The following is a 16,672-nucleotide window of genomic DNA, read 5'->3' on the forward strand; positions in this document are numbered from 1 at the left end:
CTCTTCGCGCCCCTGGTGTCAGCCACGGAGACGGTGCCCAGGATGGAGTCGGTCCAGTATATGTTGCTGTGGATCCAGTCCACCGCCAGCCCATCGGGGGCCTGGAGGTCCTCACCAATGATGGTGTCATAGGAGAAGCTGGGTGCCCTGTCGATCTGGGTGCTGAGGAGGAAAGAGGAGGGCCAGGGCGTCAGCTCCAGGGGCCAGTATTTCACTGGGGTCAGGCCGCATGCCGGCCGAGGCTCACCTGTAGATCTTCCTCTGGGACAGATCGGACCAGTAGACTCTGTTGCTGGCCACCTCCATGTCCAGGGCGACCACGTTCTTCAGGTTCGGAAGGAGGCTGGTGTATTCACTGCGGTCCAGCGTCATCTTCCTCACCTCGTGGCGGTTTGTGAAAAAGAGGTAGGCGATGGTGCCTGTGGGACCAGAAATGGTGCTCAGGGGAGTGGAAGGGACCCCTCGCCCCTGCTTGTCACCCCGCGGGTTCTGGCTGAACCAGGGGAGACACCTATGACAGGGGCGGACAGCGCCTTCCTGGTGTATTAGCCACACGGTTCCTATGCTCTGACATCTGGGCCCTTGTGGATCCTGGACGGAAGCCACTCCCTCCCTCCGGGCCTGGCTGCTTCCCAGACAGTTACCCATTTGCTTCAAATGCAAGCTACCCAGCCCACACCCACCACCTCCTTTATTGGGGTCTCCCTCCAGGCGACTTTTCCCTGCCCTGGTCACGTCACCGCAGGGCCAAGAACCAGATAACCAAGGACAGTCCCTACGCCTCAGAGCCACTGAAATGATTCAAACTAGCCAATCCTAAGCCCATTCACCCTGCCTCACCCGTTCTTGCCCAAGGAAACGACAACCAAGGCTTTTGCCCGCGTTTCCCCTCGTGCCTCTGCTTCCTGAGCAACCTGGGGGCTACCCCACATGGCCCTTCATGGCATGGAATGTCCCATCTTCTTGGGACCCATTAAAACTATCTTTTCAATGGCAGTCGTCTCCTGATCTGCTGACCTCACCATAGGTGCATAATAATAAAACCTACATTTTGAAACACCTGGGCCCCAGGAGCTTACATTTTAAAACCCAAAGATCAAACGATTATGGCTAATGCACAGGCAGCAATTTATTATAGTGGGGAATTCTCCTTAGTGCTTTTTCTACTAGGTTTTCCTCATCAATCCCCACACTCCTGGGGCAGGGGCTGCTGTCAACCTCCTTTCACAGATAAAGAGATTGAGGCTCAGAGAGAGGAAGTGACTTTCCCAGGGTCTCACAGCTAGTGAGTGGCAGAGCCAGGATTCAAACCCAGGTCTCTCTAACTGTGGGGGCTGTGCTGTATCCATGACACCAATATTCAACAACAAACTGACCACCTCTACAACTGACCTCACTCCGAACATCCCTTCCTGTGACACCTCCCCGCCCCCAGGATGGCACGTGTATAGACACTGACCCGTACAGACTGGAATGAAAGTAAAATTTCAAATCCGGGAGGATTTTAGGAACTCAGTCCCCAATTGTCCCCAGAGCTGGGACATGCACAGGGATGTGACAGAGGGAGGCCAGGAGGCTGTCTAAAGGGATGACAACAGGGGAGGAGGACTTAAAGCCTAAGAGATCCTTGGGGAAACAGAAGCTCTAAACTATTTCTGCAAAATTGACCCTTGAATCACACAGCAAGAGCAGAACATGATGCAAAACAAAGAACATTTGGGCAACAGTCCAGGCGACCACTCCGCCAGAACAATTACGCCTGTAAAAACATGGGATCCCTTGATTTAGGTAATTCTAAGAATTAGTGCACAGATGCAATTCTAACCTAAACTTCAGGTAGAAAAGGAACTCAGCTATTTCTACTATTTTGTTTCTTTACGAGCTATTATATTTCGGTCTCTTTTAAATGCACTTGCTTTTTTTTTTGAGTACAAGTACCTTTAGCTAATAAGAGCTGGAGGAGGTGTGGACTTGTCTGGGGCCACGGCTTTCCACCTCTTGGCCCCTGAAGTCCCCGGCAGGGCTGAGGGCTGCAAATCATCCCCAATGGGGTTGACCTGTGACTACTGAGAAGCCAGACATATGAGAGCAGCCTTCTAGCAAGCCCGATTCCTAGCTGTGTTGCTCATTCACCTGCCAGAGGTCTCGGGAGCAAACAGCCTGCACCGGGGTCATTTTAGTCCATGCAAAGTTTAAATGATGAAATTCTCCACCTGTTTGCTTTCAGAGCAGCCAGGCCAGCCCCTCCTGCCACCTCCGTGCACTCACCCGTGGCCTTGCAGGCCTTGGAGAAGGGGTCCAACTGGAAGCCCTCCTCACACTCGCACTTGTAGCTACCCTCAAGGTTCACGCAGAGCTGGCTGCAGGTGTCAGGGTCCTGACATTCGTTGATATCTGTGAGTCGTGCCAGAGAAAGAGGTTTGGGGTATCTTCCTCACGGGCCGTGGCTAGAGTGGGGGGGCTCCGACCCAAAGCCATGCCCCACAATAGCAAATGTGGGACAGCCATCTCCTCTGGGGAAGATCGCCAGGTCTGGGGTCTCAGTGACCATGAGGTTTGGAAATAAAATCATGGAAATGGTCCAGATCATCTCCAGCAATAACCCTGACCTCACCTTTCACCTCAGGAGCGAGGCCAACAGAGCAAAAGCTACGTCAGCAGACTTCTTTCTTAATTATTAATCCCAAAAGAGAAGAACCAAGTGCCCCTCGAGGGCTAAGCCTGCGCTAGACACCCCGTTCCCCTGGCACCTTGTTAAATCCCAACGGCCTTGTCAGTATGGACTGCTTTCATGCTCACGTAACAGCTGGGGAAACCGAGGCACAGAGGGCTTGGCCACCATGTCGGAGGAAAGGGCCGGGGAGGCCCAGCGCCCGCTCTGCTTGGGAATCACCTTCGCATGTCAGCCGGCCCACCAGCTGGAAGCCCTCAGGACACAAGCACTCGTAGCCAATCTTGAGGTCGTTGCAGACATGGGAGCAGCCGCCTTTGTTGTCCAGGCACTCATTGGTCCCTGCACGGGGCGGGGAGCACAGACAGGTCACGCTCAGGCTTCCAGCCACCTGCTTCCTGCCACCCTCGCTATTTCATCATCTTTATCACAATCACCACAATGACTTTAAGGCTAGTGAATTATCCCAACCCCTAAGACGACTTAAAATAACCACTGTCACGAGCAACGTATGGATGAACCCGGACTACATATGCTAAGCGAAATAAGCCACACATAAAAGGACAAATACAGTAAGATCCCACCTATACGAAGTCTTTAGAGGAGCCAGATTGATAGAGACACAGAGTAGAAGGGTGGGTTCCATGGTTAGGGGAAAAGCGGGTTAGTGTTTAATGGAAACAGAGTTTCAGTTTGGGAAGATGAGAACGTCTGGAGACGGACGGTGATGATGGTTTCACAACAAAGTGACTGTACTTAACACTACTGAACTGTAGACTTAAAAATGGTTAAGATGATAAATTTTGTTATTTTTTCAACCACAATTAAAATTTTTTTTTAATTATAAAAAATGAAAACGACATACCACGATTACCTACATAAACTCTTTTAATCCGCCCAACTACCCCAAAGGCAGCCGAACCGCAGCTGGGGAAACTGAGTCATGGCCAAGTTAAACGACTTGCCCAAGACAACACCGCTGGACTCAAACCCAGGGCGTAGGCGCCGTAATTTATGCTCTAGCCTTCTCCCTGAGGCACAGGCCAAGGACAGCCGACCACCTGTCCCAACAAGGCCCAACAGCTAAGACTGGTTTTTACATTTTTAAATAGTTGAAAAGAAAAATAAGAATCAAAAGGAAAATGTTATTTCGTACCACATAAAAGTTCTATGAAATTCAGTGTCCATAATAAAGTTTTTTGGAACACAGGCACACACAGTCACATGTGCACATACGCATTCGTACATGTAGCTTTCTTGCTACGATGGTCTAGTTAAATAGCTGCAAAGAGACCACGTGATCGGAAAAGTCTGAATATTCACCCAACTATGGGTCATAGAGTGTTGCCAAAACTTTACCAGCATCCCAGCAGCCCTGGGATGTGCCAGCAACTACGGTCCCAATCTACAGACGTGAAAACTGAGACTCGGAAGCAAAGCCACTTATCCCTGAGCATCCCCACATCTGTCTCGCCCCACAGCCGAGTACCTGGGGGCCTGGCAGGGCTGGAGCCTTGTAGCCACACAGCACTCATGTCTGGGTCCCATTCCTAGCTCCCTACAAGCTCCAAGAGCTGCTGGCACCCTGGGGCTCACCGCACTCCTTGAGGGGCTCGTCCGACCAGTCCCGGCAGTCCCGGACCGAGTTGCACACTTTGTCCATGGCAATGCATTCGCCGCTGTGGCACTTGAACTTAGTGGGGCCCTCGCACAGAGTCACTATGAGAACCAAAGAAGAGAGTCAGGTGCGTCTGAGCTGTGGGACCCTGCTTAGTCTTTCTCAATAATATAATAGTTAACCTGTACAAGATTATATGCAAATATACTCACTGATAAAACATAATAATTATTGAACACCAGAGAACCCAGATTAAGAATTAGAATATCACCAAGAGCAGGAGTTGGCAAGCTATGGACCATGGCCAAACCCGCCCATTGCCTGTTTATTTAAAGTTTTTATTAGCACACAGCTCGGCCCATTCATTTACACTCTGTCTGTGGCTGTTTTCTCAAGACAATAGCAGATCTGATTACTTGGAACAGAGACTAGCCCATAAAACCGAAATATTTACTATCTGGCCTTTTATGGTAATGGTTTGCAGACCCCATGACCTAGATTATTACACAGCCTGATCTGTCCCACCCCACTAGCCTCCATCACATCTGCCCAAAATTAACAATGATCCTGAATTTTGGGTTTACCATTCCCTTATTTTTTCATTAGTAGTTCTATCAAACAAGTATGAATGAACAATATATTGTTAAATTTTGCTTATTTCCAAGTCTTGTAAAATAACCATACTCAGTAACCTCCTACAACTTGCTTCTTGTTCTCAGGCCTGACCTTATGAGTTTTACCTGTCTTGCTGCTGAGGGCCATAGCCTTATTTTTTGAGCTGTATATTCCAGTGATGTGTGACTACATCACCATTTTAACATTGTTTCCATATACCTGTGTTCATAGCAGCATTATTCACAATAGGCAAAAGATGGAAGCGACCCAAGCATTCTTCACCTGGTGACTAGATAAACACAATGTGCTCCATCCATACAATGGAATATTATTCAGCCTTAAAAAGGAAGGGATTCTGACACCTGCCATAGCATGGGTGAACCTAGAGGACTTGCTGAGTGAAATAAGCCAGTGGCAAAAAGACAAATACTGTAGAACTGCACTGACATCAGGTCCCTAAAGGAGTGAAACTCCTAGAGACAGAAAGTAGAAGGGGAAGGGGGCTGGGGAGTTAGTGTTTTATTATGGGGACAGAGTTTCAGTTTGGGAAGATGATAAAGTTACAGAGATGGATAGTGGTGATGGCTGTGCAACAATGTGACTGTGCTGAATGCCACAGAACTGGACTCTTAAAAATGGTTAAGATGGTAAATTTTATGTTGTATGTATTTTCAGACAATTAAAAAAATAATGCATTATCAGAATTTAACTTTTTGTTCACTAAAATTTGTCTCTAAATATCTTAATAAAAATGTTAAAAGCGGTATCCTTACATTATGTGTATTTTACCACAATTTAAAAAATTTTTAATTAATTATACTGCTGATGAATGCGTAAACTGCTATCGGCACAGTGTTACCCTGCACATTCCAGAGCCTGTCCCCTGGTTCAGGGGAGCAAGCTTCTCCTGAGGTCACTACCAGGAGGGGAACTACACCTGCCATAGCATGTAAATTCAGGGAAGTATTTTACATGGAACCGTACTGTGCATGTGACTCTGAGCTCAAAAGATATGGGCCTTGTACACTCAGAATTTATTAAACAGCACAGTCCTGAAGTAGGGACTTTAATATGTACATTTTTCAGATCAGGGGGTTCAAGTAACTTGCCCAAGGACCCACAGCTGGTGTGGGGCTGACTTAGGGTCCTCTGCCCTCATGTGGGACCCACCCTGCTCATCTCCTCATTTCTCCCCATGGCCTAGGGCACTCACCATTGACGCAGCCAAGCTCATCACTCATGTCTGTACAGTCATACTCCCTGTCACACTGCTGGCTGCCATGGATACAGGGCCCATCAGAGCACTGGAACTCGTCAGGCCCGCACGTGGCCGCAGCTGGGAAAGACAGAGCAGAGTCGATTTTTCTTAAGGAGCAGGGAAGACAGAAGGACCTGCACTTCTGAAGCAGCGATTTCCCAGAGGCCTAATAGAAAGGAGCCATCTGCCCTGGGCCTCCGGGACAGCCTGTCGACAGAGGAGCTTCAGACATGACAAAACACACGGAGCTCCCTCCACTGGCAGCAGGCAGTGGCTCATCCATTTGACTTGCTTCTTCCAGCAGGAGAAAAAGGAAAGAGGTGGCGGCCTTCCTTCCCACCACGGTGGAAAACTCCACAGGCATATTTGTCTCTCTAGTCTCAAATTTAACCAATGTAGGTTTTAAAAGATTTTCTTTTATGACAGTACTTTTTTTTTTAATGAAGAAGAATCATGGAAAATTGTTACTAACATAACAGAGCAAAATTTGGAAAATCGGAAAAAAGAGGAAAGCACCCACAATCCAGATACCCCACCACAATTATTACGGTTTTCCTAGATTTCTCTCCAATTTTGCCTCATACGCAGTTTTTAGATTACATAATTCTTTAAAAAGCTATGGACCCAACAAGCCATTCTCAGCAGAAAAGCAATGATGTGGTCTCAAGCTACACAGAGGCATGCCAAGTAAATTATGATAAATCAGATCAATACCACCAAGTACACAATGCGGTCATTCAAATGACTAAGATGGCAAACATGAAAAATGTTGATGAGATGAAGCTACATGATAAAAGATGATGTAACAATTAAATATTGGAGGACACGCATAGTGACTGGAACAGGGTAATGCTGGTCGTGGTCCAGACCTTGACCTCACACAGGATATGCTTTATGCTATGTCGTTAAGCTATGTTTACATTTTATGCATTTTCCTGTGGGTTGTATTTCACAATAAAAATGATTACAATTTAAAATTGATTTCAAGATATCAGTAAAAGAGATAATAAATCTGTGGGCAGGACTATCCCCTCTCCATCCTTAAAAATATGCAAAATGTTGATGCTCTGTATGTTTAAGTGATACTTGCTCCGCTACCTAGGGGAATGATCCTATTTTTAATCTTTATTATATCTTTGCATTAAAGAAAAGAACCTCAAAGGTAACTTCAGCAAAACATGAACTCTGATGACAGTTAAAATGGTAGGAGGATGGGATTCTTAGTTTTTACAGGTGTGTGTCCTCAGAAGATTAACTGCCTTTCTGTGCTTCAGTTTCCCCATCTGTAAAGAGGGGGAGAAGTCTGTTCCCAAGTTATAAGGATTAAACGAGTTTGTATTAACTTTGAGAACTGATCACATGCAAACTCATCCATTGTTTTTAAAATGCGATGTTTAAAAAAGTCTGATTACATGTACACAGCGATTACAACCCTATAAAAACTATGCACGTGGCCAGGGATACCAAAGACACAGAAAGAAGAAAACGCCTTCTCAGCTGGCAGGGATTCTACACGGTCAGCCTCAAAATGACGGCCAGTGGGTTCACGGCACAGAGCACTGACAGAGGGCCAGGGCCACTTCCTCTATCCGAGCTATCTCCAACACAGGCTATTCAACTTTCAATTAATTAGAATGAAATAAAACTAAAACTTTTGCTCTTCAGTGGCACTATGCACATGGCTAACGGCTACTGCACTGGGCAGCACAGAAAGTTCTATTGGGTGACATTGGACTCTAATTGAAGCCTGCCAAGGCCAATGCTATTGCCCCATTCTAGAGGGGAGGACGCCACAGTGCAGTGAGGTTGAGTCCTTGGCCAAGGGTCACGCAGCTCAGATGTCACCAGCCAGGCTTGGAGCCCAGGACCCTTTATGTACCAAAATAATAGTGCAGCTTGTGGCTTCCTCCCCTTGTCAAAAAAAGAGATTCATTAAATATGTGCGTGATTTGAAATCACACCCATCCCACAACTGGGGGAGCCCGGGGACAGGTGAGGGGACCCCCACGGAGCCCTTACTGCAGTTCTCCTCGTCAGACTTGTCCTTGCAGTCGGGGCCGCCGTCGCAGCGCCAGCTGGAGTGGATGCATTCGCCGCTGCGGCAGTGGAACTCGAAGGCAGAGCAGGGGTTGTCCCGTTTTGCGGACCTGTAGCGGTCCCCGCAGCGCTGCGGCCACTCGTCTGAGTTATCTTCGCAGTCGGGGTCATCGTCGCAGACCCACAGCTCGGGGATGCAGATGGAGCTGTTGCACTGGAAGCTGGAAGGGCCGCAGGTGGACGTGGGGCAGGAGGCCTCGTCGGAGCCATCCAAACAGTCCAGGTCCGAGTCGCAGACGAAGCTCGGGAAGATGCACATCCCGTCCTGGCAGCGGAACTCATCATGGGAACATGTCTTGGGGGCTGTGGGATGGGTGGGAGAGCGGAAGATGACAAACTGGTCACAGGGAGCCCCTGCCTCCCAACACCAGCCCAGTTCACGGATGGGGACATTGAGCAAGGAGACGCCAGACCCTGGTTAGTGGACCCTGGACAGGCGGCGGAGGGGGTCTGGGTAGCGGTCAGCAGTCCTGGATTCGGAACCACTGTCTAGCTCAGCCTCCCCAGCTCACCCTGGGGCCCAGTCAGTGTCTCAGTTTCCTCATCTATTCGTGCCTCAAGGCATTATTATGAAGACTGGAGAGTAAAACTCTCAGGTTGGGCTGGGCATACAGGAAGCGTTTAAGGGATTGCTGTTGTTGTTGTTTTTGTTGTTATTATTATTAGAGCCCCTTAATAATATTGACTGTCTACTCGAAGAAAAATAAACATTAAAAATAAATAAATAAGAGTTCCCACCCCACACCCTCTCCCCAAAAGTGGTAATTGTGTGAGGTGATGGAGGTGTTAAAAAATCCTACTGTGGTCATCATTTCACAATATAATCAGCTCTCGATATCCTGGGGGATTGGTTCCAGAAACACCCGCCTCCTCCAAAATCCGAAATGCTCAAGTCCCTATTGTAAAATGGTGAAGTATTTGCATATATTCTGTATTTTCATATAGGCTACAGCAGGGTATGCCTACACATCACTTCGTTTGCATAAATTCAGTACACTTCTTTATAATAAATTTGTATTTTGTTTTCTGGAACTTTCTGGAATCCCCTACCCCCCAATATTTTCAGTCTGCAGTTGGTTGAGTCTGGGGAGTCAAAATCTGCTGTTACAGAGGACCGACTGTATATGTGTATCAGATCATCACACCCTTTAAACTTACACAACGCTATATGTCAATTATATCTCAGTAAAGGTGAAAGAAAAAAAGTGCCTGGAAAAGAAGCCAATCCAGTTTTTCAAAAAATTTTCCCCAAGAGTCGTTTCATCAGATGACCGCTAATGAGAGTTAGATGTGTTTCTAAGGTAACTTAGAATGCAAGTGAACCCTCACATCTTGTTTGTTAAAAATATCTCTTGAGGGTTTTTACATTTTGTGAACTTGAAGATTTGATGTGATCTTATTTAAATTTTTCCCAGTTATTTTGTTTTTGAGAGCCTTACTCCATTAAAAAAAAATCTATGCAATTGAAAAAAACCAATAATAAATAACACATAAAATGAAAGAGGCAAGACAGACACCCAGGTCCAAAGTGGACACCCCCCCAGCACTCTTGGCCTTGTTTCTTTGCAGAAGCCTCAGCTTGGTGAAGCTTTTCTCCTCTCAGTGGCTGGTTGGGTGAGCACCTACTGTGTGCTCAGCCTCCAGGGGTGGCTGACAGTGGTTACAGTGGCTCACTAACCAGAGCGTGTGCCATGTGGCGGGCACTCAGCAAGGACGGCTTTACCGAGTGTGCCAATAGCCCTAAGAGGGGCACCATCGTTTCCTTCCCCAATGCCTTCTGGTCAAGGTGGGGTTCAAAGGTGGGGAGGGGTTTGGCAGATGCCCTGGCAATGGAGCAGAGGGAAGAGCAGACTATCCGCACCGCGGGCAGGGATGCCTGGGGAACGAACTCAGACAGTAGCCTGCAACCTAGGTGGGCCACACAGATAACTTGGCAGAGGGGCCACACTTACGACAGCCTTGCTCGTCTGAGCCGTTCTCACAGTCCATCTGGCCGTCACATCTCCAAAACTGAGGAATGCAGCGGTTGACACGGCCTCCACAGCTGAAGTCCCCCAACTTGCAAGTGATAGACACTGTGAGAGAAAGAGGACTGGGTCTTAACTTGGGGAGACTTATCTGCCTCATCACCCTTAGCTGAGCAAAGAATCCAGTTTTCAGAAAGAGGGTGCCAATTCCACCTTTCTGGGTCAAAATTTAACAGCATGTTAAAAATTAGATGCTAGGTGATGAAAAGTTTTTGGAATGTGATAGAGGTGGTGATTATATAATGTTATGAATATATTAATGCTATTGAACTGGTCACTTTAAAATGGTTAATTTTGTGTTGTGTGAATTTCACCTCAATTTTCTAAAAAAGAGCTTTTAAAGGGAAGTTCCAGGAATATATTTTCTCTCCATGTCCCAACTCATCGAATACACCAATCAGATGGCCGATTTCCAACTCATTTGTGACTCTGTCATCAAAAGGGGTTGGGGTGGGTGTCACGCCCAAAGGAAACTCACAGCACATCTCCTGGGACTCATCAGAGCCATCCTGGCACTCGGCCCTCCCGTCGCAAACCCACTTATAGGAGATGCATGTCCCATCTTGACACTGGAACTCATTTCTCTCACATTTGTCTTCTATTGAGAGAGAAGGAAAGGGGAAAGAAGATTTAATGCCAGGATCAGAAACTGACCACGCTAACGTGCCTGTTTCCTGCCGACTGAAGAAAAACCCGGAAACTAAACCCTTTTCCGGTTTCCAGGAAATGAAACCCACACAACAAATTAAATTTCATGATCCAAAAGTATAGTAGAGGATGCAAAACAAATAAACAAACGATAAAGAGACTTATCAAAAATGTGTAAGATTTTGACATTATGGTTGTTGAGTCCAAAGTTTGAATCCATTGGGATTTGGGAACAAAATATTAGCACTTTTGTGCACATTAATAAAGAAAATTATCTAGCATATTACAAACATATATTGGGAATAGTAATGAGGAAATTTGACACTGCAAAATCATTAGAACTTGAGGAGCTTTGTCCAGTAGGAAATAGAAAGAGAGAAAAATCATGAGAAATTATTAATGTGGAGGCCAGAGAGCAGAGATCCAGCAAAGATAATCATATATCTGAGGTCAGATCAAAAGAAATGGAACAGAAGCAATAGCCTTAGATGTAATAAGGGAAACCTTTTCAAGAAAAAGAAAGACTCGATTTTTATATAAAAATCAGGACAAAGTAAGTGTTTGAGAGATTTCCTAAAATACATGATTTTTGTACCTTGGAAAAGAGATTAAAATTATATTGACTGCCTTTTATTTTACATATTATGCTTTGATTTAGAATACATTGCTATGTGTCAACTGGAACATAGCAAACTTTTATTGGTTGTTGATACCTGGTAATAAAAATCTTGTAATCTCAAAGTATAAACTTGATTTCCTATGTAAATTAAAACAATGATGCCAATAAAATTCTGATTCGGCTTACCTCAGCACGTTTTATATTGACTAAATAGAGAAATAAGACAAAAACAATAAAAACAGCTAACAGGATTTTGCTGATGATTCAAATGTTGTATAGGCAAATAGTATGTAAAATATAAGTTTTGATTACTGGCTATACTGCAGCCATAAGATGCCAGGAAAAGGTAAATGGGTTATGATTTTCCACGACCTGATTCCAGCTGTTAAGGAATGTTCTGCATTTTGGGGACTTTTGGAAAACCATGCAAAAAGAGCATCTATCTTTCACTGCCCTGGTGTCTGTGAAACACAATTAAATATTTGAGTTGCTATTCTTTATCAACAGTATTTATTTACTCATTTTTCTTCTTTATTTATTTACATACGTATGTATGTAGTTGAGTTCTCAAATATGCATAGAAAGATGAAGAAATCTGATTTGGCATTTCTGGTAAAGGGATCCATGGTAGAAAGATGTGTTTCTTTTTTATGCCTACTTTTGATGGTTCACCCAGCACTTTTGTGTAGATTTCCTGAGAGGCAGTGTAATGAGGTGATTGGACAGACCTGGGTGTGAATGGCGTTCCAAGCCAGTTAGCTAAAACAATTTGAGCAACTGACTTAATCCTTCTGGGGAAGATCGGTCCCTATTTCCAAGAGAGTGCTGTGAGGATTAAAGACCAGAACAAAAAAGGAACAAATAGCTGATAAACGCATCAAAACAGATGAATTGCCGAAACGTGTGTCTGGCTTCTTTTGCTCAAGAGTAGTACTCTGATAGCATTTATGTGAAGTTCGAGTTCAAGCAAAACTAATCTATATTGATAGAACTCAGATTAGTGGTTGTCTCTGGTGTGTAGGGGCGGTAATTAAATTAGACAAAGGGTCACAAGAAAACTCTGTGGGAGGCTAGAAATATTCTAGAGCCAAATGGGAGGTGATTACACGGAAACAGACGTTTATAAAACCCCACCAAACTGTTGTTCACTTAATATTTGTCCATTTTATGGTACATCAATGATTCCTCAACTTAATAAGGAAATAAACTTTGGTTCTTCAAAGTTCAAGTCCAATGCTCCTGCCAAAAGTTAGGAAACTAATCAGTTGAGATTAGGGGAGATATGAGAGAGGCCCAAAGGAGGACAGAGGTGATAGAGAAATACAAGGAGTGTTTTAAAGAATCAACAGAACTTGGTAATATGAATGACGAGACCTAAGTGGTGAGGACAATTAGGAGAAGGGAGGGGAGAGGGAAGAGCTGAGCTTTAGAATCTGCCACGGTCACACATACTGATAATTGAACTGCCCAACCACTGATCCGAATAGGGTGTCTCTTTCGGAGGAGCCTCTACAATGCACCCCGTTGACTCACCGCTGAGTCGTAATCGTGTCGAAAGGAGGAAATGACTCACCCCTCCCCACTGTTGGCACACAGGGCGAGCAAAAGCAATTAGACTTTGAGGGTTTCCAGAAAAAAACACTGAAAAGGAAGTTCAGGCAAGGAGCACTGGCAACGAGGACCCTGGAGGAGGAGGCTCTGTCATCATCCAACCACCCCACCACCACCATGGTCAAAGCTTTTGGTTATCACTTTTGACTTAAGGACATCTGAACATGTAGAGAATTTTTCTAAGAGTTTGAGCCAAACTAACGGGAAGCAAGACCTCAAATGCTGTGCAGAATTGATAGTTTTGCAGTTTCTTTTATGCAGTTGAGTTAAGGAGGGAACAGAAAGATTACATGGAGGTGGAAGAAAGCAAAGCAGCGATGGGACTACAGGACAGGAAAAAAACTGCATGCTCTCTTGAGGGTGGTTACTCTTATTTCATAGGCTCATAAACCTAAATGGACAGAAACAAGGACAGGGCTTGCTTAAGGCTAAGATAAAACTTTTACTAAAGCAGCTACTTGCTTGGGGGATGACTACTCAACATAACCTGGCCCAGTCAGAAATTCATGATCAGATCACCCTGTGAGGTTTCTTTCTGTAGAACCACTTTCTCGTCCACACCACTAAAGCTCTCACCTCCCAATCTTTGCACAAGGACCCATCTTACAAACAAAATGCGTCACTGGAATTATTATATCTTAAGGACTTTTAAAGAAGAATAAAGATTAAAAACAATAAACCTTTCTCCTAGACATTAAGCCTTCACCTGATGACAGTTCTCCAAATATCTGCTAACCATAGATGGCTGAGGACCTCACCAACAGGAAGACCCCACCACTACCTATTTCTATCAGACAAGGTCATCTAACAGCTGGCCATCAGTTTCAGACAATGTCTGAAAAGTGGATGGATTTTACTGTTAGTTTTGTATAAATATCAGCGAAAGCTGGAGATGCCTAAAATTACATAAGCACTGCACTTCCTCCCACCCCTCCTCACACAAAAAATCTCTAAACTCTAGCCCTTAGATCTCTCCTGTTATGACTGACAAATCAGGAACAAAGTCATCGAAACAGAAAAGAAGAATACACACTTCTGCTTTTTCTCCAATGAGATAGATAGTAAACGTTTTCGATGTTTAATGTCCCATGCTACTGAAGATTGTTGTGGTAGGAAAGTCAAAATGATAGAATCATTTCCCAGGAGAAGGAAATAGCTGGAGCTAACAAGACTTAGCTGAAAATGAATGAGAAATCAATTCACCAGTGCTCTTTTCCAAACTTGGATGCCAAGGTATTTTCCCCAGGAGTGATCCTGATATATATTTTGTTGCCAGCAACTTTGAAGAGCAGTAGCCTGTCTCTGTCACTATTCACTGCTGGTTACTTCCACAGTGTCTTAGCAATAAATGGTCAGTTGCTTGACAGCTGGGCAAAGCGTGGATGTTATTAATGTACATAATATGGAACGTGAAGAGACCAAGGCATCGAGCAACAAAGGCTCTAGGACAGGATCTTATCAGGGGAGGAACCCTACAGGTAAGAGCAGGACTCCCCTGGAAAGAAAGAATGAGGCACATAATTCCCTTTGAAGGTTTGCAGTCTCAAAAAATTAAGTTTTCCCTATCTTTTGCTTTGGAAGAAGTTGTTAAAGCAGATATAACTCTTAGCAGGACACTCTACTTTCTCTGAGTTTCGGTATGCTCTTGGCGTATTTGATCCTCCACACGCAACTGTTGTATAAACATAGAGGTGAACAAAAAACATCTCCTTCCTTGTGTCCTTTCATGCTGTGGTTTTTGACCAACTTCACTGCCCTTAGAAAGCATATCAAAGCTTTCTAGTTAATGAGTATCTGTGTTCCTTAAAATCTAACCATAAATACTTTCGTAAGTAATGATCAGGATGACAATTGAGATGAATATGAATATGAACCTGGCCACAGTATAGACCATCAGGCCTTTGGCACTGTAGCATTGTCTCTTTGTCTGGTCAATCATTATTACTTGAGTTATACTCAGGTAATAATAAAGAACAATAAAAGGTGCCATTAACGGGAGCCTTTAGTGAATAATTTGAGCAAAACTGCTGGGTTCTCTCTTCCACTACGACCCATCTTCCCATAAGGAAATTACCCTATAGTAAATTCTGTTATATTCTATGGAGTTGCCTGCTTCCTATGTCAGTCTTAAGATACTGTCTCCTTATGGTGGCCATTAGAGATTTGCTTCAGACAACTATTAACAGATTTTGATCTAGCTAAGGGGAAAGCCTGCAGTTCAGATTCCAACTACTTCCATTTCCAAAGGAAACGGACAATTTCCCCCTGAAAATGCATTGAAGACAGCTAAGAAGCAAGCTGGGGCAGCCAAGGCTGCTACAAATGTACAGCATCATGTTCTCACCAGAGGAGAGAAGTAGCTGCCAGTCTCAGGAGTCTGGGGAACACATCAGCCATCAGAGCTTCCTTGAGAACAGGAAATACATCAGATCCCCAGCCACCCAGTGAGAGAGAAAACTAAAGTAAGCAACACATCTTGCTCAAGACTTCACTGCCATTATTTCTTCCTAGGGAAGGAGTCGATCAGTGTGTGAAATATAGGTTAATCCAGTGTCTCCTAATCAAGCCATGCTGCTTCCACTTACAAAACTGGTAGCCAAATTACACTAGTTCTCTGCTATGTGGCTGAACTTCCCTCCTTTCCTCCACTCAGCAGAAACCCACGTGTCACAGGTAGTAATTCCAAGAGTTCAAAGCTCTCCACTCAAAGCAAACCCCTTTCCCCATAAAAAAAGAAAAAGAAAAAGAAAAAAGAAAGAAAGTCCTCCCCATAAAAAAAAAGAAAAAGAAAAAAGAAAGAAAGAAAAAGAAAAAAAATAAAACAACTTCCTGTTAACCAAGCAATTCCAATCCTTTTATGGGCTGAGCTGGTTCTACGTAGGAAAAGGCCCATGTTTATCCGTTATCCAGGGCAAGGTCAACTGTCTCTGGCAGCTCACTTAAAGTCACTCAGGATCGTACATCAACTAGCCTCTTGCCCAAATTTAAATTTGAAACTCCTTAAAATGAAAAATCGTCAGTGGGAAGCTCAACTGAACTACTTTGGAGCCTCTGAACAAACGAGGCTACCCAGAGGCATCTGTCGGGTGTTGCTGCCTCCCCGTCCCTGCCCTGCCCTGCCCGGAAGAGCATCGAGGAGGGACGGATGTTTCTGAGGCAACGTTTCAGCCTCGGAAGCAAGCGAGGCCCTGATGGTGGCCCGGGGGCACGTCTATGACTGTCCTGGGCGGGCAGCGAGGGCGGCCCGGAGGGCAAAGTGGGGATGAAGGCCTCGCCACAGATCGCGGAAGAAACCGCGGGGCGAACTAGGTACCCGGCGGGCGTCTTGTCCATGCTCGCAGCGGCGGCTGCAGGAGCCCGGGGCGCGTCGACTCCTTTGTGACAGGAGCCCGCGACTGAGGCAAGGAATCTCTTTCCGGCTCCTCACCCAGAACCAAGAGCAGCACGAATCCTGCGGCGGCCCCGCCCCACCCCGGCGCAAGCCCCGCCCCTCCCCGTGCGCCTCCTC

General features: G+C 45.4%; 1 protein-coding gene across 1 annotated transcript in view; it reads right to left on the bottom strand.

The window, feature by feature from the left end:
- The window catches only part of LDLR (low density lipoprotein receptor), a 28,560-nt gene that overhangs the window by 11,028 nt on the left and 860 nt on the right, over positions 1-16,672 (bottom strand). Inside the window, 10 exon segments of the mRNA XM_006905854.3 lie at positions 1-2; positions 5-162; positions 248-419; positions 2,269-2,394; positions 2,894-3,013; positions 4,268-4,390; positions 6,118-6,240; positions 8,182-8,562; positions 10,212-10,334; positions 10,765-10,884. The exon segment at positions 1-2 is cut by the window's left edge and continues 56 nt beyond it. Coding sequence (XP_006905916.1) covers positions 1-2; positions 5-162; positions 248-419; positions 2,269-2,394; positions 2,894-3,013; positions 4,268-4,390; positions 6,118-6,240; positions 8,182-8,562; positions 10,212-10,334; positions 10,765-10,884 — 1,448 coding nt within the window.

This window comes from Pteropus alecto, unplaced genomic scaffold (genome assembly GCF_000325575.1).
Source record: "Pteropus alecto unplaced genomic scaffold, ASM32557v1 scaffold761, whole genome shotgun sequence".
NCBI classification, from domain to species: domain Eukaryota; kingdom Metazoa; phylum Chordata; class Mammalia; order Chiroptera; family Pteropodidae; genus Pteropus; species Pteropus alecto.